At 37.9% G+C, this 27,358-nt stretch overlaps 1 protein-coding gene across 2 annotated transcripts in view; it reads left to right on the forward strand.

Moving 5' to 3' along the window:
• Positions 1–27,358, forward strand: part of UNC13C (unc-13 homolog C) — a 597,834-nt gene that overhangs the window by 213,852 nt on the left and 356,624 nt on the right. For both annotated transcript variants that reach the window (XM_065872546.1, XM_065872547.1), the window contains 3 exons: positions 8,284–8,503; positions 20,142–20,369; positions 21,329–21,470. In XM_065872546.1, coding sequence (XP_065728618.1) covers positions 8,284–8,503; positions 20,142–20,369; positions 21,329–21,470 — 590 coding nt within the window. The remainder of the gene's footprint in view (positions 1–8,283; positions 8,504–20,141; positions 20,370–21,328; positions 21,471–27,358) is intronic.

Here is a 27,358-nt window from a genome sequence, read left to right on the forward strand (position 1 = left end):
TTTATTTATTTATTTATTTATTTTGTGGTACGCGGGCCTCTCCCTGTTGTGGCCTCTCCCGTTGCGGAGCACAGGCTCCGGACGCGCAGGCTCAGCGGCCGTGGCTCACGGGCCCAGCCGCTCCGTGGCATGTGGGATCTTCCCGGACCGGGGCACGAACCCGTGTCCCCTGCATCGGCAGGCGGACTCTCAACCACTGCGCCACCAGGGAAGCCCAGTTCTCTTATTTTTAAACGTTTAATTAAAATACTTTTCAAATTTTAAAGTTGATCAGTAATTCTGTCCTGAAAAAATATATAAAGATCTGAAAATGCTTAGTCTCTGATTACTACCCTCAATGCCCACATTAGGTAGAAGTCAAGTCTAAATGCCCTATCTGAAAATGGTCTGAAAACCCAAAGATCCAAGCCCATGGAGTTTAACTGGATCCCAAACATACTTCTTAGGTTTCCACAGAACCTGCTTTTTTAAATCTGTCATTAAGTCCCATTTATTTATTTATGTATTTAGATGCCTGGGGAATCTTTCTTTGCAGCCCTCCTACATAGTAAAATGTTTTTTTCCCAACACTTACCTAGTGGGCTATATCAGCTTCATTTGCCAGGTTTCCAGATCAGTTTTCCAATAAACAAAATGAATATAATAATATTTCTAGAGGATTTGGAGGGGAATCAAATGAGATAACAAATAGCACTTCAGCCATTTTGGATGCATAAATATTAGTTACTATTTTTATGATTGTCTACTTTCACTACACAGCTTTACATAGCTACACGATTGACTTTCTTGGTTTTACGAGAGAACAATAGAATGGGTTCCCTTTAAGAGGGAGGGTCACCCTTTTCCCTCTCTTCCTTTTATAATATCCTAACCCTTCTTCCTGTTCTTTCATGGCCTCTGTCAGAAGATTTATAAGAACTCAGTCTCTGCCCCGACTGGTAAGAATTAGACTTTCCAGATTAAGATGCCTAAAGTTTCTCCCAGTGGAGAAATTCAAATTATTTTTGGCCGCTTATATTTAATAAGTTACTCATCTCATACCACCTTCTTTATTTGTATATATATATTTTTTCATTGAAAGTTTGAATTGGAGAAAAAGTGATACTTATATAGTACATGACAAATTTACCCTAATTTGTTATCAGATCAAGTTCCATGTCATGTATTGGCATGGAACCATATTGTACTTCAGACTGTATATACTATATTGTCCTCTCCTTAAATTATTGAACCATCTATTTTATCACTGTTCTACCCTCTTTATTTGGACTCAGTCCATAAGTTACTTAGGTCACTGGTAATTAGTACATGTTATCAAACAATATAAGTAAAAACAAATTACTTACAGTCTTCCATGTATAGGCACATAAGTTTTAGTCTCTGTTAGCACTTTCTGTGACAAAAAATTTTACCCAAGTAATTTTAGCTTCTACAGTCAGTCTTATGTAATGATTAGTCTAATGAGTAAACCAGTCATGAAATTATGTCTGTTTTTATACTCAGGAACGTATTCTACCATTGTTCTGTCCTCATGCTCATGACCAATTTCAAAGGTCACATTGTCCCTAATCTTTGCTCTGCAAATCTTTCTGATGCTTTTGTCCAGAAATAGCAAAAGGATACTTAGAGGACAGTAAGTAGATTTCTAAATACGCTTGAAAAAAAGAAGCATACTTTTTTCCCTGGAATTATCTAAATGTGATTGTTTTCCAGTATAGGAAAGAGATGGTTTACGTAGTTCTATGAGGGAAGGCCACAGGATGCAGAGAAAAATAGAACTTCATTAGTTAAGTTGCTGGTTAACATAGGAGAGGGAAAAGGAGAAAAGGTATGTGGCAAATGGAGACAGTCAAGCTTTGTTCCTGTTATAAGTGTTAACAGTTTGTAGATTGGAATTTTGGTGGTCCAAAGACACTGGTAACTGTTCCCTGAAGGAGGCTTGATTGCTTTATTTCTCTGACTCATTTTCATTTCCCCATGTAGTTATCAATAGAAAAGGCAATTCATTCCCTGTCCTAATTGTTCAAAAAGCGATATATTAGGGCAACTCACTTTAAATTCCAGTTTCTCAGAGCAGGAATTTTTAACAAAATCTTTGTCTAAAATATGAGCATCCTCCTCTTTGGAGTCCAAAGGTCGTACCTGGCTACTAAGTCTTACCTGAGTGAAAGCAGAGTAATCATTTCTACAGATTAAAGCAGTGTTGAAACAATAAAAATTGCCTTACTTTCTGGAATCACACTAGTAATATAAAAATAATGTTTATTGTTCTTTACTTCATTGCAAAAGCTTGATATCATGGCTATAAATAGAAAAATTACTGGAAGAACATGCATCAAACCGTACCTAACTTTGAAAAATTAAATTATTTTTTATTTTAATGCTTGTTTGGGTTTATAAATTACTCTTTCAGTGAGCATGCATTTTATTATGATCAGAACATACATACATTTTAGCAAATAATATATGTTTGTTGTAGAAGATTTGAAAAGTTTAGGAACACTTAAAATAGATTAGCAGGAAGTCTCCCAAATTGCTGAATCCACTCTGTCCTTCAGTCCTAATTCCAGTAATTGAGCTCTGCTTGTTCTTCAGACCACCTTCTCCATATGTCTAGTTCCTTGTTTACCTAGGCCAGAGACCCTCTCTTGATAACCTAACCAGTTCCCATCCTTTCACATCAGCTCAGATCCTATTAGCTACACTCTATTATCTTTCTACCTTCTCTAAGTACATGTGTGTATGTATGAAAGTGTGTGTGTATATATATTTTCTCTTCCCTTTAGTCCAACTCTTAAAGGTCAGTTACAGGCTTCCATTTCCCATCGTACATGGCTAATTTGACTGTTTCCCCTTGTTTTCTTCTGCTTTGTTTTTATTCAGTGCCCAGTATCCTATCTTTTGCCTTATTCCACAAAAACTCCACACTATGTCCTTATAATCTTGTTTGATCCGGTCTTACCTTGCTGCTAATCTTTCCCCCAGTATGCAGTATTCCCCTGAGACATGAGTCCCTTCTTATCAGATGTATTTTTCATGCTTTCCTTACCCGTTCATTTCCTCAGTTTCTAAAGTGACCATCATTCCATCTTAGGCTTTGTTGGAATAAGAAATGTTTTCATAAGCCATTTATTTTATTTTATTTATTTTTTAAGCATCTTTATTGGAGTATAATTGTTTTACAATAGTGTGTTAGTTTCTTCTTTATAACAAACTGAATCAGCTATACATATACATATACCTGCATATCTCCTCCCTCTTGTGTCTCCCTCCCACCCTCCCTATCCCACCCCTCTAGGTGGTCACGGAGCACGGAGCTGATATCCCTGTGCTATGTGGCTGCTTCCCACTAGCTATCTGTTTTACATTTGGTAGTATATATAAGTCCATTCCACTCTCTCACTTCGTCCCAGCTTACCCTTCCCCCTCCCCGTGTCCTCAAGTCCATTCTCTACATCTGCATCTTTATTCCTGTCCTGCCCCTAGGTTCTTCAGAACCGTATTTTTTTTAGATTCCATACATATGTATTAGCATACAGTATTTGTTCTTCTCTTTCTGACTTACTTCACTCTGTATGACAGACTCAAGTTCCATACACCTCACTACAAATAACTCAATTTCGTTTCCTTTTATGGCTGAGTAATATTCCATTGTATATATGTGCCACATCTTCTTTATCCATTCATCTGTCGATGGACACTTAGGTTGCTTCCATGTCCTGGCTAATGTAAATAGACCTGCAATGAACATTGTGGTACATGAATCTTTTTGAATTATGGTTTTCTCAGGGTATATGCCCCATACTGGGATTGCTGGGTCATATGGTAGATCTATTTTTAGTTCTTTAAGGAACCTCCATACTGTTCCCCATAGTGGCTGTATCAATTTACATTCCCACCAGCAGTGCAAAAAGTTTCCCTTTTCTCCACAGCCTCTCCAGCATTTATTGTTTGTAGATGTTTGGATGATGGCCATTCTGACTGGTGTGAGGTGATACCCCATTGTGGTTTTGATTTGCATTTCTCTAGTGATTATTGATGCTGAACATCCTTTCATGTGTTTGTTGACAATCTGTATATCTTCTTTGGAGAAATGTCTGTTTAGGTCTTCTGCCCATTTTTGGTTTGGGTTGTTTGTTTTTTGATATTGAGCTGCATGAGCTGCTTGTATATTTTGGAGATTAATCCTTTTTCAGTTGCTTCATTTGCAAATATTTTCTTCCATGCTCAGGGTTGTCTTTTCATCTTGTTTATGGTTTCCTTTGCTGTGGAAAAGCTTTCAAGTTTCATTAGGTCCCATTTGTTTATTTTTGTTTTTATTTCCATTACTCTAAGAGGTGGGTCAAAGGGATCTTGCTGTGATTTATGTCATAGAGTATTCTGCCTCTGTTTTCCTCTAAGAGTTTGAAAGTGTCTGGCCTTATATTTAGGTCTTTAATCCATTTTGAGTTGATTTTTATGTATGGTGTTAGGGAGTGTTCTAATTTCATTCTTTTACATGTAGCTGTCCAGTTTTTCCAGCACCATTTATTGAAGAGGCTGTCTTTTCTGCATTATATATTTTTGCCTCCTTTACCAAAAATAAGGTGACCATATGTGCGTGGGTTTATCTCTGGGCTTTCTATCCTGTTCCATTGATCTATATTTCTGTTTTTGTGCCAGTACCATGCTGTCTTGATTACTGTAGCTTTGTAGTATAGTCTGAAGCCTGGGAGCCTGATTCCTCCAGCTCCGTTTTTCTTTGTCAAGATTGCTTTGGCTGTTTGGGGCCTTTTGTGTTTCCATACAAATTGTGAAATTTTTGTTCTAGTTCTGTGAAAAATGCCATTGGTAGTTTGATAAGGATTGCATTGACTCTGTAGATTGCTTTGGGTAGTATAGTCATTTTCACAATGTTATTTCTTCCAGTCTAAGAACACGGTATATCTCTTCATCTGTTTGTATCATCTTTAATTTCTTTCGTCAGTGTCTCATAGTTTTCTGTATACAGCTCTTTTGTCTCCTAAGGTAGGTTTATTCCTAGGTATTTTATTCTTTTTGTTGCAATGGTAAATGGGAGTGTTTCCTTTATTTCTCTTTAGCCATTTATTTTAGAGTACTTTTCAAGCTTTGGTAAACACGTGCCCATATCCCCAAAACTCAAGAATGAAAAAACTCATAATCACTTTTTTGAGACTGGGGATATGTACCCTGTAGTGAATTACCTAGTGTTTTTCTCCAGCTTCTACAGCTTTCACATGTTATGGTTTATTCTAATGCCCCATTCAGTTGATTTTCAATGTGCTGTCTAGTAAATTTTCCATGTTTTTTCTTTTTGAACTTAGCTTCACTTCCTCTTTTCATGAAGTGGACCATCCCTCTTTAACCAAACCAAACCAAACATTTCAATGAAACCTTCTCAGCTGTCTTTCACTTGGTTTCCTTCAGACTATTTATTCTTTTTGTTTTGTGGTACGTGGGCCTCTCACTGCTGTGGCCTCTCCCATTGCGGAGCACAGGCTCCGGACATGCAGGCTCAGTGGCCATGGCTCACGGACCCAGCCGCTCCGCGGCATGTGGGATCTTCCCAGACCGGGGCACAAACCCATGTCCCCTGCATTGGCAGGCGGGCTCTCAACCACTGCGCCACCAGGGAAGCCCTCCTTCAGCCTATTTAATTTTTTAGCAAGTGGTCCTTATATTTATTACTCCTACTATAGCCTAAGGATTTAGAGCACTGACTATATGTCACTTGAATTCAATAAAATGAAAATGGACATAGGGAATTACAGTGTGTTCATCATCAAATTTAAATTACACAGATGAATTCATGTTCAAAATCAACCCTTTGCCCAGCTCTGCTTTCTAAATTAATATGTATTTCTCACTTGCCTTCAGTAGCAGATTGTTCTATTCCCACCCAGTGTTCCAATGAGTTAGAATTGTTGTTTTCCCCTACTAAGACAACAAATGATGCGATCGCAAATATACCTAAAGTCCATTCTTATTTTTTTGGCTCAACCAAAATTTTTGTATTACACTCACACACACACCACATATACACATTACACGGTCCTCCAGCCCCTCAGCTCAGCTAGAACATGAAACTGTCAATGGAGAGCTGGTTGTAAATCTGTTATGCCAAGAATCATTCAGGTCACTTTGATGATATTGAATATCACTCTGCTAGGCAGTAAATGGGAAGCAAAGATGCATAATACATCTGATTCTAAAAGAACTCTTAACAGTTCTTTTCAAGACAAGGCATCTTCATTAGGGAATGAAGCCAAGAGATTTATTGGCTCAGACTGTCTTTATTGAAAAGTGATGGATCCACTCGTTTTGTCGATACAAACCCTAACACAGGGGTCTTCTACTTGAGAACTTCCCATATTTTCAACCTACTGTTGCTCTGTAGACTCACTTGAAATATAAAGGGCTTTGCCCAGCCCCTCATGGAGTAGCAAGTCTGCATCTTGCTGTTCAAAAGCTAGAAAATTTTTTTAGTAATGCTTAACTCCCTGGTAGGGAACCTCCTTCCACCATTAACAAACATATTCTGGGAAAATACATAATGAGGGGAATGTATTAATAAAGGGAAATATGCTGTTGCCATACTATGGATTTGAAAAATAATGACAAGTTAGCCATTTCAACACTGTGGGAAGACATTCTGAAATGAGATTTAAGGATGTTTAATGCAAAATACAAGTGCTTCCTTTTTAGCATTGCTTATCAGCTAGACTCCTACAGGATTTATGTAAATAACCATTTATTATGCGTCAGGTAGTTGTGGGAAGTTATTTGTAATTGTAACTTCAGAGAGTGCTAGTCTTTCTACCAGGACGTCACCTGCATAGTGGGATATGACAATCAAATGGACAGACACATCTGAACAAATCTCCACTATCAACACTAGTACTTAGTCTTTTTTTTTGGTTTTTTTTTTTTGTGGTACGCGGGCCTCCCACTGTTGTGGCCTCTCCCGTTGTGGAGCACAGGCTCCGGACGCGCAGGCTCAGCAGCCATGGCTTACGGGCCCAGCCGCTCCGCGGCATGTGGGATCTTCCCGGACCGGGGCACAAACCCGTGTCCCCCGCATCGGCAGGCGGACTCTCAACCACTGCGCCACCAGGGAAAGCCCATACTTAGTATTTTCTTAGTGTTTGAAGTCTATGGACTATATTTGTTACCATCTCACTGTTTGATCTTCCACATAATACGGTAGATAGGTAGTACAGGAAAGTGAGGATTAGAGAGTTTAAGTCTCTTCCTAGATCACAAGACTCTTAAGTAACAGACATTCATTAATTTCATACACAAAAAATGTGTTGTACCTTTACTATGCCCAAGGACAATGATAGGCACTGTTTAGGCACTAGAGAAATAGGGAAGAGCGCTCCTGCCTACTGAAACCCATTTCATATGTCACGTGATGGGGCCTGTGCTCGTGAACTCAGGCCTCCTGGCTCCTCGTTCAGTGCTCACTCTACCAACAGCTTCCATGTGCTATTAAATATTACCTCCCTTTAAAATATAAAGCACCATGGGAGAGTGCCACATTTAACCTTTATCTACTACTAGGGCTTTCTTATCAATTCGTTGATGAGCTCTTTCCTAAGGAATAGGTGATGAAAGCAGTTCCCTGTGGAAAGATCTATAGAAGAAGTGTTCCCTGGGACTGGGGAGGGATGTAGTGTTAGAGAGGGTATAGAATCCGGGAGATGAGGCCTAGGTAGAATATAAAAGAGGGGAGGGAGTGTTTCTAGAGGGTTAAAATCAGCATTGAGAATATTTTCCATTACTTCATCATTTTACCAACCACCAGAAGAACCAATTTAGACCAAGGATAGTAATATAAATTCCTTTTTTTTTTTTGAATTGATGTTTCCTGAACACGTATCTCAAGCCAGAGACTAGGTTAGGCTCTGAGGATTGATCCAGCAGTGAGCAGTATGTTCATCATCCTTGCCCTCGTGGAGTTCACAGGATAGAGGGACATAGTCACTATCAAGCAGCAAGAGCTCTGTGCTGCCATGAAAGAAGCTTACACAGCAGGGAGCCCAGTCCAATATGAAGACTGGGGAGTTCTTTGTGTTCGAAGAACTGAATTGGGCCCTAGGACACTGAGCAAAGAATCAGTGTGCAGAGTTATTTTGATGACTGCCCTCACTTAAATCAATAATCAAGGGGTCCCCTCAAAATAGCGTTTTCAGGAAAAAGTTGTAAAATGGTTTGTTTTATGATGAAATTCTCCAGATCTACTAATGTGGCTCGTGTTGGTTACTTGTCTCATCTTCACAGAAAATACATGTCTTCAAGAAGACTTTGCAGGCACTGATCTACCCCATGTCCTCCACCACCCCACACAACTTTGAGGTCTGGACGGCTACGACACCTACCTACTGCTACGAGTGTGAAGGGCTCCTGTGGGGCATTGCCCGGCAAGGCATGAAGTGTTCAGAGTGCGGAGTGAAGTGCCACGAAAAGTGTCAGGACCTCCTGAACGCGGACTGTTTGCAGAGTGAGTATTCGGTTAGGTGAAGAGGCAGGTGTGCAGAGCTGGTCTTACCCTATGCATTTTCAGCTCTTGCTAATTCTCAACAAATCCTACTCACCCCGGCCTATTCATTCACACAAAGATATACATACTGCCCGCCAAGTCATGTAAATGATTGTGTCTTCCTACACTGTTGACCTTGGCACTTTCAGATTCCTCAGAATAACTACCTGGAGTTCAGTGGCACTCGGACCAAGTAGACAACTTCACAGTGACTTCCAATCTTTGTTCTCACTTTTATCTCATAATAGCCCCACGTGGTCAGTGGGAACATGTAAAGTCACATTCCTCAAACAGGGGTGAAGACACACCCCTGCGATGACAGCAACTGGAATTCTTTTCCAAGCCTACTTGACACCTGCCTTCTGCAGGCAAGAGCCATGCTCTTTTGCTGTCCCTGTGCAGCCCTTAGAATTGGGAGGTCTTGTATTGAAGTCAAAGACAAGTCTAACTTACCAGATATGTGACCCTGGGCAAGTTTTTCTAACTTTTCAGGGCTTCATTTTCTTCCAGCAAATAAATAGGAATAATAAAATTATACCTCAGTGGGTTATTTCGAAAATTAAATGAAATAGTTGCTGCTAAGAGTCTGGCACATAGTAGATGCTCAATGAATATTAATCGCCTCTCCATTCTTTTACATTTCTGAATAGGTACATGTCACTTTGACTTTCATGACAGGTTATCTTAAATTTTCCATTTCCAAAAGAAAATCCTTTATACTGGTACTTTAGATTAGGTCCTGAAATGCCAAAACATCATACTCTAAAATACATATTATTGGCTTTTCACTGCTGGATTTGTCTGCTGACCTTATATAACTAAAAAAGCACTGCTGAACAAATCTATTTAAACATGGATTTTCATTTTTAAATGATTTTTTTTACATCTAAATATTGTTCCCTTTCTTCATTCTTTATAGGAATGCAGTCATTGTAAGGTACATAGGTTGCCTGAAATTGAGGGAGGACAGAGGAAAATGTCAAAATAAAGATTAAATCAGAAATGCTGGCACAGCTGGCTCTTGCAGTAACAGTCACACATACTGTTCACTTTCCTCTACCTGATCAGTATTCTCCCTACACAGTCAGGTCAGCCTAGGACTGTTAATGGTAATGAATGTGTTTTTGAAAAAAATAGTGCCCCTCCTTTGAAAAATAAAAGGCATATTTAGGAATGAGTGCTTAGAAGAAGGTGGATTGACTCAGTATTACTCAGCCAATTTACTTGCAAAATCTCATAATACAATTAAAATTCAATCTACCTGTCTAAAAAGTGAATTGTGAACAGACATTTTAAGAAACAATCACATTAGGGCAGTGACATTTTGAGAAAACAGATAGGAAAAATATTGCCATCTAGAAACAAGTGGCTTGAGTCCCTTAAAGAAAAAAAAAATGATGCAGATAATACCTAAGAAATGAATTCATTCTTTTTTTTTTTTTTTTTGCGGTACGCGGGCCTCTCACTGCTGTGGCCTCTCCCGCCGCGGAGCACAGACTCCGGACGCACAGGCCCAGCGGCCATGGCTCACGGGCCCAGCCGCTCCGCGGCATGCGGGATCCTCCCGGACCGGGGCACGAACCCGCATCCCCCGCATCGGCAGGCAGACTCCCAACCACTGCGCCACCAGGGAAGCCCCTGAATTCATTCTTTAAGTCTTTCAGAGAAGAGAGATGCCACCCATTCATTAAACTTTAGAAACACTTTCGTAGTCTATTTCCATTTCTTGGTATTATTTGGTATTGGTTAAATACACTAGGCGAGCTTTGCGCTGAACTTATTCATTAAAATGCCCATGTAAATTGGAAGAATCAAAAACAGTGCAGAAAAAATGAGGGTAGACATGTATGCCCCAGGAAAAGGATATTTTCCTTGATCACCCCTCCTTATTTTCCCCTAAAACCCATGTTCTCACCTTGAATGGAAAGAGGTGTTGCTAATACATGAATTCAACTTCACCGCTTGCCACAATAACTATCAATAAAATTTAAAGTTGTCCCTACAAAATCAGTGACATTTCCTTAAGAAATTTCTCTTTTCATTGCTTTAAGCAAGAAATTTGCAATGTGACACATTGTGTGAAATACTTCCATGTGTGCCAAAATTGAAAGAAAAGGAGAGAATAAAAAGAGAAATCAGAGTTGGAAAATACAGCTAATACTGCAACTTGTAAGCACAAGGAAGTTCTTTGATTTCCTTCTCCAAATGGTCATTCAATTTCTGTTTGAGCATCTACAGAGAAAATTTAACACCTTGGCAGGCAGCTTAATTTATATTAGAAAATTCTAGCTTATAAAATAAAATTTGAACCAATCTTGGCTGAAGATTTCTCCAAATCTTACCTTTGGAGAAAATATTTAATAAATTGACTTCTATCATATATGATAATTTTTCAAATACTTGAAGATAACAGTCTTCTTTAGGTTTCTAGAACCCTCATTATTTTGCTAATTCTTCTCTGAAGAAATTGCAGTCTGTCAACATGCATACACACATACACTCAGAATAAAACAAAAGGAAAAATAAGTCTACATTTTGGTCTAATGACCTGTACAAAATAAAGGGTATTTAAAGTTACTTCAAATTAATTTGAGTTTGGTATTTCAGTCCAATCAAGTCTTGGGTCTGTGACTTACACACTTGCAGTCAAGGGAAATTAGACCAGGTGATAATATCCCACTCACTGTTCTAGTACCTCCATGCAGGTGCAGAGATGCATGGAAATAGGTTCTGCAAACAGCGTCATCTCAGCTCCTGTCTAGTGGATTCTACCTGGTGGTTTCTACACTTGACTGCCTTCCTGGCCTGAGGGTAACAGCTATGTGAAGTGGAGGTTAGGAGCAAAGGATAGCAAAGGAAAACATAGCAATGCTTGAGAGAAGAGCACTGATCTGTCATACCCCTCCCTGTTTCAGGCCAGTAGTGGTGGGTAGCGTTCACCTATTTTTCTTGAATTAACTCATTTTTCTCCTGTTATTTAAAATACATTTACTCTTTTTTGGAAATGGCATTTGGTTATGGAAGAATTGAAGCACAGCTACTGGAGGAGCAGTTTCTGACCCTGAATGATATTCATGTAACCCATAAGGACCTTGCCAAAACAGTTACGGTGGCAGTTTTAAACTAGGAAAAAGTGAAAAAAAATGTATGCTGGCTGGGTTGAGGTTGTATGCAGAGTGAGACATACGTAAAAAGAGAGATCACATGTAAAATATTTTCCTTGATTATCTTTTTACAGTAGAAAAGAGATAACTTCAAAATCAGAAAAATGTGCAAATAACCATGGAGCCTAACCCAACTGACTAGCACTTTCTTACACATCTCCAAAGAAGAAATCCCAGAGTCCCACTGAAAAAATATTCTGCCTAGTTTTAAGTCCTAACTGGAAATTTCAAGTATCTGCATAAAGAGAGAAAGTATTTCATCAAGAGTTCAGGAAAGCAGCATCTTGTGAGATGTGCTATTTTGTTCTGTGTTTCCCACTGACGTTATGTTAAGCTTACATGCTCTAATTATTAGCCATTGTGAATTCGTAACATTCACAAAATCTGGCTAGTGCACTCCTGTCTGCAAAGTAGATGCTGGTGTTTTTCGTATTTGTGCTACCACATTTGCAACCACACTGTCTTTTAAGACGGTCTGTTATTTGTATATGTTGAACAGCTATGGATGGGAGCGTTATTCTGGGCTTTCAGATCTAGAAAGAAAGTAATCAGTGTTGTCCCTGGACTCAGACATGTTTTCTAAAACTTAACTCAGGTGAATAGATGTAAACACATATGTTGGAAACTTTTGACGTTCTACTCTGTCAACAGCAATTATACAAAGTATGTTTATGTTACGAATATACTTAGGAAGCTTACAAATAGGATTTTGCGTGTCTACTGCTATAGGGTGGAGACCAGTCTTTGTTTCCCCATAATTTAGCACACATTTAAGCACAGCTAGCTGCATAATAAGTGTTGGGGAAGCAACAAATGAGGGCATGCGAACACAATTAGAAATAGCATGAAATGGTTTAAAGATCATCCTTCCATAGAACCGTAGATCATTAAGGGAGCCTTTGAGATCAGTAGATTGGAGAACCCGATCTACTGCTTTTACTTAGTTCAGACAGTTCAGTATCTTGTCGAAAAGAATCAAATGGTAACATAGGTAGCGTTACAACTAAGGTCTCTGAACTCCCAGCCTAGTGATCTCTCCTAATTTATAAAGAAATATGCAAAGTGGACCCTAGGGGGAAAAATGGAAAGTTGTTAAATTTTATCTCCAGTGCTTTCCCCCCTCCGTGTCTTTTAGACATTCTGTGCTGTCCAGACCTTGGCTTCCCAGTGCTCCCGATCATGACTCCTCAAGGCCTCCCTCTATGACCAACCCACCAAGCTCGGGGTATACGCTCTGTCCACCGTCTCCAATCACAATTCACTCACTACACTGACTTTTCAGCACTAAAGAGGAAATGATTTGATAAGTTAATTTGGATAAAAGTGGAATCAGTAGTTAAGTTAGCTTAGTACAATGGTCAGTTCCTTAACGCAAAGGAATAACCTTATAATGGAGCATTTTCAGGTTTTGGGATAGGGGACTCGGGGCACAAAAAGGGTGAGTATGCCTTACATAATGTCACAGACATATTCTATGTAACCTAAGCGAAGGCTACTTATCTATCTATATACATTTTTTTCATACTCCTGAACTACTTGAGAAAGATCTGGCTTCTAATCCTGTCACTAGTAGAGTTTTTTAAAACCTCTCTGAGCACCATTTTCCATATATGTGAAATTAATAATACCTGTCAATGCCCTTCAGCTAAAGACCACCAGGAACACACCTATGGTTTTAAAAGTTCAGTTTATTCCCCATCACTTCATGGAGAATGCACAGCAGGGTGAACTACAGGGCATCTCAGTAAGAGGGCAGTAAAAAAGCAGAGGATTTCTCTTGATCGGGTTTGCCTTGAAGTGAGGACAATTCTGTGATTGTGTACATTAAAAAAAAAATCTACGAGGAAAGCAGAGTGAGGCTAATAGCTGTACTTAATAAAGAAGCAGTAGTCACTCATATTAGGAGAGGGATGTTTGGTATTTTGTGGCTACACGGTGACCTGGTTTTCATCTGTGCTTAGAAAAAATTATAGAGTGGCCTTGCTTGTCTTGCTTTAAGAGGGACCATGTGTGAGGATGGTGTCCTATGAGAGTCCTTATACCCAGCTGGAAAGCGTTACTGCCTAGTGGTGAGCGCCAGGCCAGCTGCCAGCCACAGTGTGAACCAGATGTGTCAGCTGAATTCACAGGTGTCAGAGGCTATTTTAAAAAAAGAGAAAAAGAAAGAAATCCTAAGTTTAATTGTTCCTTTGTTATCTTTTCTTTTTTTGAAAAAGATATGAAGAAATCTATGTAACTAACAGTGGTGAGACCAAAAAGATCTTTCCTCTTCCAATCTCTCCCTTGCTTCCTCCCTTTTTCTTTACATAGTAAAAATGTTTTTCAAGTTGCCCACCCCCCACCATTTTTACAATTAATTTGTTCCCTTAGAGCTTATAGATAGTTCTGGACTCTGAAATGACTGGAAAATCTTGAAGAAGTGAGTATCTAGGTAACACTCATGAGATGGAGTTTTGACAAAGAATTGTGAGAGTGTATTCCTGATTTTGTGGGGGGCGTTTGGCAGGCACGTTTCTAAACTTTTTCTAAAAGTTTGCATTTACTAAAAATAGGATGATCGAATCTGGTGGGGTTGATATAGTGGAAGCAGAGGAGAGGAAAGGTTGTTTTTCTTTGTTTGGGGCTGTAGGCTTACTGACAGTGAAGTCACTTTATAGAAGGTGGCAGTTCCTCCAAAGGAGGCTCCCTGCCCACATTCCCCACCTACAGGGGTGGGAGATGATGCTCTGCTAGATCTGTGCTCCTCCGGTTACCCGCCTGTTAATCATCAGTCCTTTGTTGTTTGTGAGAAATCGTGTGGAGTGTGCTGCTTTGATCTTACAAGAAAAAGGAGGCGGCTGTCTTGAAGACGGGGGAGTCTGGGGCTGTTCCTTGAAATATTGAAGGTATGTTAAAAGAGGAGGGTTAAGATTATCTTGGTTGTAAAGCAACTAAAGGGAAAGGGTAGCAAGCACGAACTACATGCCCACCTACATGATTTCATGGGAAAGAAAAGCAGAAGTGTCAAAAGCAGGTCCACCTACATGGTTTTACTGGTAAAAAAAAAAAAAAAAATAGAAAAGCAATAAAGTTTCTCATACTAGACACTCTTAGGGAGACACGTGCCTTAATATCAGACCCTGAGTGTGCTTTCCAGGTTTATTAACCACCTGCTACCTCTGGGTTCACCAGCCTCAAACACAGGTAAGGGTTAATGGATGTTAATAATAAATTATTATTATTGTTATTATTATCTTCTGCAGTCTCTTTGAACTCTGTTGTCTTTTATCTTCAAGCACTTCATTGACTCCCATCTAGTAAATAGCTATAAAGCATTTAGCCTTTGGCAGACACTGAGCATGGCACTGTCCAGGGAAAAGTTTTCAAGGAGTTGCTTCACAGGGCAAGTAATTATGAAGCTCAGAACCCTAAAATTCTTCGTTAATGTGAAATTCTTTAACAAATGCTTATAACTTCACCAGACATTCTGAAATCCCTACACTTATTCAGTTATTATTATTGAAACTATATGCATTATCTCATTTAATCCTTACAATGACCCTGTAAAGGAAGACACTACTATTATTTCCTTGTGTTTCTCAGATGAAGAAACTAAGGCTTACAGAGGAATTAACTAGCGCAAGTTCAAATGGTTAGTAAGTGGCAAATCAGGATTCACACACAAGGCTGTGGTGTTCTATATCCAGAGCACCATGAGCACTATGCTCTCTTGCCTTATTAAAAAGTGATTGTCTTGGGCTTCCCTGGTGGCGCAGTGGTTGAGAGTCCGCCTGCCGGTGCAGGGGACACGGGTTTGTGCCCCGGTCCGGGAAGATCCCACTGTGCCGCGGAGCGGCTGGTTCCGTGAGCCATGGCCGCTGAGCCTGCGCGTCCGGAGCCTGTGCTCCGCAACGGGAGAGGCCACAGCAGTGAGAGGCCCGCGTATCGCAAAAAAAAAAAAAAGTGCTTGTCTTGATTGATTTTTTTGCATTTATAATTGGATTTATGCCCTTGCTTTACGTTATTAAATTCATGAAGTATATATGCCAAGCAAATTCTGCTTTATAATGGTGGGCACCCATTTGTGTTCTGAAAATCCCAAATCTGAAGCCAAGGGCCGGGTGTATTTTGTCTCTTCCTAAAATATATTCCACGGCACGTTTATCATTTTAGATAGAATTCATTCTTGTTTCTTCCAGGATTTTGGCCTTGTGGTCACAGTGTGCAAGAAGGTTATAGCACATTAAAGTAAACCCAGAGCCAATTAAATACTCAAATATATTGGTTTTTTTTTAGGTTCCCCCAATAAACATTTTATCTTCTCTATTTATTGAGTGTATCCTATTTTCCAAGCGATGTGTTAGATACTTGGAATACACCTTTACTTGTGGTTGGCCTTGAAGAGTAGTGTGTGTGTGTGTGTGTGTGTGTGTGTGTATTCAGGTAGTTGTGTCAGTGTTGGTTGATAAATATTGAAGAATTCTGTGAGGCCGTTCCTTGAAATCAGCCATGCTAGGAGTATTTACACCCCAGAAATCTGCTAATGCTATAAATGAAGTTTGGCTTTTGTTGTTCAGCTTTTTTCCATGGGGGAGGGGAGAAAACGTGACCACTGAACTTAGAAAGCCTGCATTTCTGTTAAGGAAGAGATAAGATCATATGCTGAGAATGGAGAGTAATGGCAGCGGTAGGTGAATTGAAAAGAGTAGAAATGTTTTAGAACAGCTGTTCAGAAAAATAGGAAAGAGAAGAGACTGAGACCACGGTGGAATCATACATTTGTTACATGCATATAGATAATTATTTGGAAGGAAAACTGAAATTGTACGTTGCCATGTAAAAGTGGTGAAACTGTGACTTTTATATGCAATTTAGATGCTTTGGGTAATGAATAAAACTTAAAGAAAATGAAGGTTTCTAGTTAATTGCCTGTTCCATTAAATTAGGTGGAAGGGAGCCATGTGGGATAAGTCTGCCTCTGTCTAAGGTTGAAATTTCTTGCAGTTTTGTTGTGCATAATTGTATTAATCTGTCAATTAAGTGTTTTTATTTATTTATTTTAAAATTTATTTTTTTATTTTTGGTTGCTTCGGGTCTTAGTGCGCACAGGCTTTCTCTAGTTGCAGCAAGCGGGGGCTACTCTTCGCTGTGGTGCGTGGGCTCCTCATTGCAGTGGTTTCTCTGGTTGCGGAGCACGGGCTCTAGGCATGCGGGCTTCAGTAGTTGTGGTGCACGGGCTTAGTTGCTCTGCAGCATGTGGGATCTTCCCGACCAGGGCTCGAACCCGTGACCCCTGCATTGGCAGGCAGATTCTTAACCACTGCACCACCAGGGAAGTCCCTAAGTGTTTTTAAAAGTAACAAAGATGCATTCCATTTGGATAATGTATTACTCTTTTCTTTTTTTTTATTATGATCCAGAGCCTGATTTTTTTAAAAAACATCTTTAGTGGAGTATAATTGCTTTACAATGGTGTGTTAGTTTCTGCTGTATAACAAAGTGAATCACTTATATGTACACATATATCCCCATATCCCCTCCCTCTTGAGCCTCCCTCCCACCCTCCCTATCCCATCCCTCTAGGGGGTCACAAAGCACCTAGCTGATCTCCCTGTGCTATGCAGCTGCTTCCCACTAGCTATTTTACATTTGGTAGTGTATATATGTCAATGCTACTCTCTCACTTCCTCCCAGCTTACCCTCTCCTACCCCCATGTCCTCAAGTCCATTCTCTTTGTCTGCATTCTAGCAGCTTCATTGAAATACAGTAATATGTCACCAGAGATCAACAATAAAGGAGATCAATAGAACTCAGAGAACAATATCAAAGAACAATAAAGGAGTATGTATTACTCTTCCAAGTGCTTTCACTGTGTAATATCTCTTGATCTCCTTTATTGTTGATCTCTGGTTGATGTACTACCATTAGAGAAATAAGATGAGATATATAGGTTCAATAAATAACAGGGCAATGAAAAGTCATTGTAGATGAGTTATAAAAATTATAAATTTGTCTTGTATCCCTGAACTAAATAGATCTACTTTGAATCACTTTCTTCAGATCAAAACTATAAAAGTAGAACCTAAAATAAGCTATATATCTTTTCTAGAAATAACAGTTAAAAGGCTCAAACATAAGTCTCTCTCTATTAACTTGCTCTCCTAGATTGGCGATTTCACAATTTATGGGTCTGTATGTTGTCTGTACATATTGAGTAGATATTCTACTCCAACATCAAAAGCATTGGTGAATGATTTCAAAGCTAATTGTCAAGCTTTCCTAGTTAATTCCTTGAAAGAATTCAAGCGGCAGTTTTTAAGTACAGAGATTTGGTTTCTTAGGAAGAAAAATCTCTTGACATTCCAGCCTTGAATTTGGTAGTTATTACTAGAATGAACATTTATTATGTGGCTGGCAGTCAGCTGGCTCTTCCTGAATTTAGAAAAGTAATCCAAAATACATTTAACTGTTGGGAACTTTAACACACTTTTCTAGAGCTTTGAGGGCTTAATAGCCACAACCGTAATAGTTGTTTAGAAATCTGGGGGAAGTCAACATTTTTATGACACTTTGAGCATTCTTAGAATGACCTTTACAAACCAAACTTTTGAGGCACTTTGAATCTTCTAGGTGACTTTTTCAGGGCACTGCTGTTCTTTCTTTTTAATGACTATTCCAATACTTGAAGTAAAATAGCCTTTTGGGGAGTTGTAACTATATCGTGTAGCCTAAGCTAATTTTACCATGTAAGAATTAATGGTCTGTGGAGCTAAACCATTACTGACAAATTACAAAAATGCTTAATTGCTTAAAGGTGCACAATTCACAAATGTGTAGCCGTTTGAGGGCATGCTTTAACAGATGACTAGGACACTTAGAATGTCCTTTCAAATTATATCTTAAATGGAATACATTAATTTTTACTATTTTTTAAAATGTGGTATAAATTCTCGAAGGTTTAAAAAAAAAGGTAAAGACAGGGAAACTGCTCTTTCTGCCAATAGATTTTTCATCTCTTTTAGTGTACTCTAATTATACCTTGATTACTGTGAATGTATTTTTTCTACTTTGGAAAATAAATGTTTTATTTTCAAATAAATGAAGATGTTCACTAAAATACTGCTGTTAAATTTTAGATGAATTTATTACGAGGAGAGTTCAGAGTTGACTTTTTGTATTTTGTCTTAGCTTCTGTACTTAAATTGGGCATAACACTCACAGAAGTAGACTCAAAGAACATTACTGAGGCTATCCTTTGTGATAGGAATTGTACAGATAAATTATCACATTCAGTCTCTAAACTCTATTAGTATGCTTATTTCAGAAATACAATATTTCAAAAAATATAATACAAGTTGGGCAGTATTTACAGTAATGGAGATAAAAATTGGAATGATTATCACCTATAGACACAATTTTTTTCTTCTTTTCATTATATATCAGTTGCTTCTGTACCAAAAAGTGTTTGGTTTCAGCAGTGACAGTTCCTATAGACCCTGATACATGGGCTTTTGCTTTCTTGCTTCAAACTCAGTAAGGAAACATGAGAACTGGAATCAGGGTCCACTATTTGCTTGTGGAATACTGAGCAACCCAGAGGCCACATAAGACTATCCGGTTGGTAGTTGGAGAAGGTGAGTGGACCCAAGAATTGGCTTTTGGAAATCCTTCATTGCCAGGATTTGTGTTAGAAACAAAAATGCCCGGAAAGTTGAGACCGATCATGAAAAAACAATGTCTTAGAAAACAAAACAGAGTTTTGGGTGGAAAGTGAAAATTCAGCCTGTTTAAAACTATGGCCATATCACAGAATGAGAGTTCAAGTCTGTGGTCCATGAGGTAGAGGTAGTTCAGCCCAGTGGTTTCCACATCCTTTTTAAATAGCCGAATTACTTTCATTCCAAGTAAAATTTTACCCTATATTTCAATATAACAAATAGTGGTGGTATTTATTTTGCAGAGAAAAATTTAAGCTTTTCATTATGATAAATTTCATCAATTAAAAATAAGTAGGTACTTTAGATGAACACAAGTATTTGAAATACTGATTTTCAAGTGACATTTGCCGTATGCATCCAGTCTGTTTCTCAATTTTGTTTTGGTTACTCAGTGAGTAAATATTTGTGGTATATAACAGATTCAATTGTGTGCGCTCCTTTTGGTTTTGAAATTTGTGTTTAAAAATTCAAACCAAATATTTGCACAACTGTGGTTCAGTTCAGTAATACAACTGAAAAAACTGGGATCGTGGAGGTCCATTTCCTTGCCAGTAACACAAGGACTAGTCTCAGCATAGAGCTTGTTCCCCTTATATTTTTTGAAAAAGCCACCCTGACTTCTCACAATGAAAGCATTCATTCATTCTCATGGTCTTCCTTTTTTCTTCCTCCCTCTCTTGGTCCCTCAAAAAGTAACTTCGTGTATATTTACATCACGGTTGATTTTTCTATTATAGGAGCGGCAGAAAAGAGTTCTAAGCATGGTGCGGAAGACAAGACTCAGACCATTATTACAGCCATGAAAGAAAGAATGAAGATCAGGGAGACAAACAGGCCAGAGGTGTTTGAAGTAATTCAGGAAATGTTTCAGATTTCTAAAGAAGATTTTGTGCAGTACACAAAGGCGGCCAAACAGAGTGTACTGGACGGGACATCTAAGTGGTCAGCAAAAATAACCATTACAGGTAAAAATAAGTCTTTTTAAAAATTTTCATTCCATATTGAGATTTTTATATGTCTTAGAAATCACTGCTACTAATAGTTATAGGTAAGATAAGTAGAATTTTTCAATCTTCTCAATATTGAAGTCTAATTGGCTTCAAATTTCTGAAATGTGTACTAGATAATTGAAATCGTTTCAGTCTATGTCTTGTTCTAATCAAAAGCTCTTCAAGAGGAAGAAAGTTCTATTTTGTAATATACTCATCAATACCCTGCAGTTTACAAGAGACTAGCTTTGTTGCTGCCTGCCACTGATAAATGACAAGAGTAGCCAGTAATCTCTTCGGTCAGTTTTTCTTAATGAGAAAACAAATATTGTTTTATATACTCCTGGATCGGTATCCCTCATTCATTTGATCCTTGATTTGGCAATCTGAGTTTAGTGACGTCTAATAACTTGAACTTCTGACGTTGCTTGTAAGTAACAGCAACTGCATATGTTACATGTTGATATTTACCACGCCTTTTAACTTACTCATATTGTATTCAAAAGGTAAAATAAAGAAGCTTCTGTTACTGAGTTGAGTTGATCAATACTGACAGTAAATTCATAAATAAATAAATACATTTTAAATCACAGACCTTTGAATTACGTTGGGTAATTTGCTTATTGTATGTGCATTCTCATTTATCTATACATGGTACAGTGATATATATGAGTATATAGCTAATATGCATATGTATATATACCACTACTGTCATTACAGGCAAAAGCAAATATTCATGAAAGGAAGGTTTTAATGTTCCGTGATTCATTCTTTTCTTAAACATTTTGTTAAGTCCTGTTGCTCATAAAAATGAAAGCAGTGGGGTTGCATTGCAAGCCAAGGGGACAACGAAATAGAAAATGTTTCCTTCATTATCATTTTTTCTGTTTCTGAGGAAATCTTTATGTTAAAAGTTTGAATTTGGTTTATTTCAGTGGTTTCTGCACAAGGCTTGCAGGCAAAAGACAAAACAGGGTCAAGTGACCCATATGTTACAGTTCAAGTCGGAAAGAACAAAAGAAGAACTAAAACCATTTTTGGAAACTTGAATCCAGTATGGGATGAGAAGTTTTATTTGTAAGTAAATAATGAAACTATTACAAATATTAAGATATTTCAGGATAAATTTAAGACAGGCATTCACAGTATGCAAGCAATAATTATCTCATATTTTAATGGTATCTATGCATAAATTATAAAAAAGTAAAACTAATATTATGAACTCAGTAACCTCATAATATTTATTATTTATTCTTCATCTTGAGAAGCAAGTGAATTAAAAAAAATATTACAAACAAAAAAGTTGGCACAGCTAAGATGAGTTTGCAGGAGAAAAAAAAAAGATTATGACATGATCTGTAACTTGGGTTGACCCAATCTAGTAAGGAATTTACAAGCTTGATTCAGCAATAGCTTGGCATCTGAAGATTGATGACAAAAGACAATAGAAAGATTTGGGGCATCACCTGGCCCATTACAGCTACACCAGCCTGTACTGATGAAATTGTTGATGATAACTTTTAAAACCTCTCATTTTCTGTGAGGTCATTTATTCCAAACCTCTTATATCCTGTACCAAACAGCAAGAAATCATTTTTTGTCAAGGCTTCTTTTCTTTCTATTAGCCCTTCTTGGAGAGAGATATGATAATTTCCAATTACCATTTGGTAGAAATAAAAAGCCCTAACTGTGAGTTTAAAGGCAGACTGTTCTTTTTCTCTCCTTCTTTCTTTGTTAATAGTTTACACATTGATCTCAGAAACATGCTAAATGAGCAAACTCAACACATACAGCTTGTTTGGGAATGTGGACAAGAGTATATATAAAATACAGAATTTCACATGTATATTGGCTGATGAAGGGAGTGTTAAGAAAAGGGTGTGGAAAATCAGTTGCGACCCAATAACAGAGAGTACCGTGGAAAAAGTTAAGAGCTTTCTATGCTTCCTACTTCAGACTGCTGGGAGAAACCATTTTAATATCTCTTTGTTTGTTAAGAGAAGATAAGAAATCAATTGATAGTCATAAATTCTTAGTCCTAAGGCAGTCAAGTTAAGTGAATAAAGTAGGATAAGGGCAAAAAAGGGGAGGGACTGTGGGAAACTTGAGAGCAAGTGACTTGGAAAAGAGACAGCTTCCACTGCCACGCAGTCCTGCAGCTGCAATGCAGCTAGAGTTTCCAGTTTCTTAGGAGAAGCTGGACATTTGAAAGTTTAAAAAGAACTTTATTGAACTATAATTGGAAAAAAAAAGTCTACATCTTCAAACTGTACAATTTAAGTTTTGACATATGTATACCCCATGAAACCATCACCACAGACAGGAAAATGAGCATATCTATCAACCCCAAAAGGTTCTTTATGCCCCATTGAAGCCATCCCTCCTGACTGCCCCCCCCCCCATGCCAGGCAATCACTGGCTGGCTTTATGGTGCTATAGGACTTTTTTTTTGCATTTCTACAATTTTATGTGAATAGATCTTACAGCATGCGTCCTACTTTTGTGTGTTTTTTTTTTTCACTCAGCATAGCTGTTTTGAGATGTTGTAGGGTTTAGCAATAATTTATTTCTTTTTATTGCCAGGTAGCATTTCATTGTATTAAAATATAACCGTTTGTTTATGTAGTCACCTTCAATGGCCATTTGGTATGTTTCTAGTTTTTAGCTATTAAAAACAAAAGTTGTTAGGAGCACTTATATGGACATATGTTTACATTTCTCTTGAATAAATACCTAAGACTAGAATAGCTGGAACATACAGTAGGATCATGTTTAATTTTTAAGACTCTTCCTAAGTGCTTGTACCATTCTATATACATTTTCACCACCTACGTATGGGAATTCCAGGTCATACAAATCCTTCCAGTGTCAGGCCAGTCTTTTGGATTTTAGCCATTCTAATACATGTGTCTTGTTATCTTATACTGCTTTTATTTTGTATTTATCTAACGATTAATGATTTCAGGCATCTTAGAATATGTTTATATGCTCTCCATGTGTCTTCATTAGTTAACTATCCAAGTATTTCGCCCATTTTTATTTTTGTGTGTTTTTATTTGTATAAGTTTTATATTTTTATGCTTCACACATTGGTCTATGATACATTTTGATGTGATTATTTATAATGTGGTATAAGTTATAGACCCAAGTTCTTTATTTCGTATATGGAAATCCAATGGTTCCTGCACCATTTTTTGAAAACGCTATCCTTTCTGTACTAAACTGCTTTTGCACCTTTTATAAAATTCAGCTTTCTCTATATGTGTGGAGATTATTCCTGTTTCTGGATTTTTTATTCTGATCTTTTTCTCCATGTATATGCCCCTACCACATGGTCTTGATTACTATAGTTATACTTTATAATAAATAAAGTCTTAAAATCAGGTAGTGCTAGCCCTCCAACTTTTTCTTTTTTTCAAAGTTATTTTATCTATTTTAGAACCTTTGAATTATTTTCATGTGAAATTTTTAATTGGCTTATCATTTTTCACACAAAAGAAAGCCTGATACGGTTTTGATTGCTTTATTGCCTTGGCTAAGATTTCCAGTATAATGCCAAGTAAAAGTGATAAGAGCAGGCATCCTGGCCTTGTTCCTGATCTCAGATGGAAGACGTTCCTTTCTTGATTAACTGTGATATTAGCTTTGGGCTTATTGCAGATGCAACTTTTCCAGTTAAGACAGCCATCTTCTACTTCCAGTAGGCTAAGAATTTTGATTAGAACTCAATATTGCATTTTGTCTAATGCTTTTACTGCATCTATCGAGAGAATCATATAATTCCGAATGTCATTTTTAAAACTTTACTTGGCCGATATTGTTCCATTGTCTTTGTGTTTGCCTCACTTCCTTATTCTCAATGATAAATCTGTTGTCTTCTTTGTTACCTTGTACATGTCTTTTTCCCCCCATAATTGCTTTTAAGGTTTTGTTTTCTTTACTCACCTGTACAATTGGACTGCAGTGCGCCATGGTGTAATTTTCTTTGTGTTTCTGGTGCTTAGGGTTTATTGAGCTACTTGGGCCTGTGAGTTTGCAGTTTCCTTTAAATTGGGGGAAATTTTGGCCACTGTTTCTTTAAATATTCTTTCTGTCCCTGTCTTCTGGAGATTTCACTTATACATATATTAAGCCTCTTGAAGTTGTCCCACAGGCCACGGATGCTCTTATGTTCTCTCTCCCTCTCTCTCTGCCTCCCTTCCTTTCTCTGTGTTTCACTTTAAATTATTTCTATTGGTAGGCATTCAAATTCACTGACCTTTTCTTCTGTAATGTCTAATCTACTCTTAATCCAAGCCACTGTGTTTTTCATCTCAGACATTTATTTTCCATGTCAGGAAGTTCAAATTGAGTCTCTGTATCTTCCATATCTCTACTTAATTGTTTTAAAAATTAAGATGTTATTGGTGGGGGGAGGTTCCTAGGAAAATTTGGGGGAATGTGTAGTGATTTCCCATGTACCTGCTACCCCCACGCATGCATAGCCTCCCTCCATTATCACCATCTCCCAGCAGCATGTGGGTATATTGTTACAATTGATAAACCTACATTGACACAAGATAATCACTCAAAATTCAGAGTAGACATTACCTTTCTCATTGTGTTTTACATTTTATACATTTGGGCAAATGTATAATGACATGTATCCATCATTATGGTATCATACAAAGTACTTTTACTGCCTTAAAAATCCTCTGCGCTTCATCCTTTCATTCCTCTTCCCTCGCCAAATCCTTGGCAACTACTGATCTTTTTACTGTCTCCAAAGTTTTGCCTTTTCTAAAACGTCATATAGTTGGAGTCATACAGTATGTAGCATTTCCAGATTGACTTTTTTTTTCATTTAGTAATACGCATCGAAGGTTCCTCTGTGTTTTCTTTCATGGCTTGATAGCTCATTTCTTTTTCAGCACTGAATAATATTTAATTGCCTTGATGTACTAGAGTGTTTTTATTCATTCACCTACTGAAGAACATCTTGGTTACTTCCAAGTTTTAGTCATTATGAATAAAGCTGCTATAAGTATTCATATGCAGGTTTTTATGTGGACATCAATTTTCAGCTCCTTAGGGTAAATGCTAAGGAGTATGATTGCTAGATTCTATGGTAAGGGTATGTTTAGTTTTGTAAGAAATGGTCAAACTGTCTTCCATAGTGGCTGGACCATTTTGTGTTCTCCCCAGCAGTGAATAACAGTTCCTCTTGTTCCACATCCTCTGTAGTGTTTGACATTGTCAGTATTTTGAATTTTGACTGATCTGGTAGGTGCGTATGATACCTCGTTTTAATTTGATTTTCATTTGAGATGATCTATGTGGAACATCTGTTCATTTGCTTATTTACAGTCCTGTTCATTATCTTTGGTGAGGTGTCTGTTAAGTTTTTTGGCCCATTTCTTAATCGAGTTGTTTATTATTGAGTTTTAAGGTTTCTTTGAATATTTTGGATAATCATCTTTCATCACATGTGCCTTTTGAAAATACTTTCTCCATGTCTGTGGCTTGTCTTCTTATTCCCCTGACATTGTCTTTCTCTACTTAGCTTTCTGATTCATGCAATACTCATAATAATTGCTTTGATGCCCTTGACTGACAATTCTAACATTTGTGTCCATTCTTGGTCAGTTTTGATTGATAATTTCTTTTCCCTTATTTTGTGTCATGTTTTTCCGCTACTTCATGTGCCTGGTAATTTTATATTGAATGACAGGCTTTGCAAATATTACTTTGTTGTTGCTGGATACTTTGGGCATCCTCTAAATATTCTTGAGCTCTGTTCTGAGACATAGTTAAGTTACATGGAAACATATAGTTCTTTAGGTAGGTCTTGCTTTTTAAAATTGGTTAAGTGGGAATGAAATAGCACTCAACTTCAGGCTAATTATTCCTCAGTACTGAAGCAAGACTCTGACATGTCCTCCACCTACTGACTCATGAATGATAAGGTTCTCTTGTCTGTGCAGTAGACACAAACTATTTCTAGCCTTGGTGAGTGTTGGGCACTGTGACATCTAATCCTTTCAAGGGCGGCTTTTAACCTGGCTTTGGGTAGTTTCATCACATGCGTGCACTTATTACTCAGCGGATTGCCCAAGATGAGCCTGAAGTAGATTATTGCTTTCTTTCTGTTCAGTTCTCTTCTTTTTGATAGTATGTATGCCCTGTGACTTCTAGCTACATTGGCTTTTTCAGATTTTCAACTCTGTCGTTCCAACTCAGAGAGTCCAGTGGACTCCACCTGGGTTTTCTCTCTTTGCACAGTGGCCTGGAAACTCCCTCAGGGAAGTAAGCTGAAGTAATGGTAAGGCTCACCTTGTTAATTTTTTTCACCTCCTTGAAATCACTGTTCCTCTTTGACAGATCTTCAGTATATTGAGAAACAATGTTTTATATATTTCGCTCACTTTTTGACTTTTCATGTGGGGGGAGTCTCTAGTCCCGGTTACTCCCTCTTGACTAGAATAGAAAGTCTGGAACTTTGAATTTAATTGATAAGCAAAACAAAATAAAACAGTATGAAAGCCAACACAGAACATGTCAAACAAGGTACAACCTTTGGAGGTATGTGCGCCATAGGTTTTCAGTTGCAATCTATGAAATAAAGCATCCATTTAAAGAAATGCAGTAGTAGAAATATTCTAGTTTTATAATCCTGCAAAGGACCCCCTTTGACAAATCAGCTGAATAATGATAAGTGCATGCATATGAGGAAACTTCCCAAGACCAAGGTAAAGTCCACCCAAAAGAATTAGATATGACAGTGCCCAGTGTTCAGTCACGTCAGGAATAGTGTTTGCTCCCACTGGACAGGCTAGAAAGGTTCATGGTTCATGGGCTGAGTATTCTGGAATGGATATTGAAAACATGAGTCATCAGTATTCTAACTGGCAGTTTTTCATGTAATTTACTGTATACCTGTTTTCCTTTTGATAGGAGGCACCAACAATACGTGTATTCTTAAAACA

The sequence above is a fragment of the Phocoena phocoena genome, chromosome 2, assembly GCF_963924675.1.
Source record: "Phocoena phocoena chromosome 2, mPhoPho1.1, whole genome shotgun sequence".
Classification (NCBI taxonomy): Eukaryota; Metazoa; Chordata; class Mammalia; order Artiodactyla; family Phocoenidae; genus Phocoena; species Phocoena phocoena.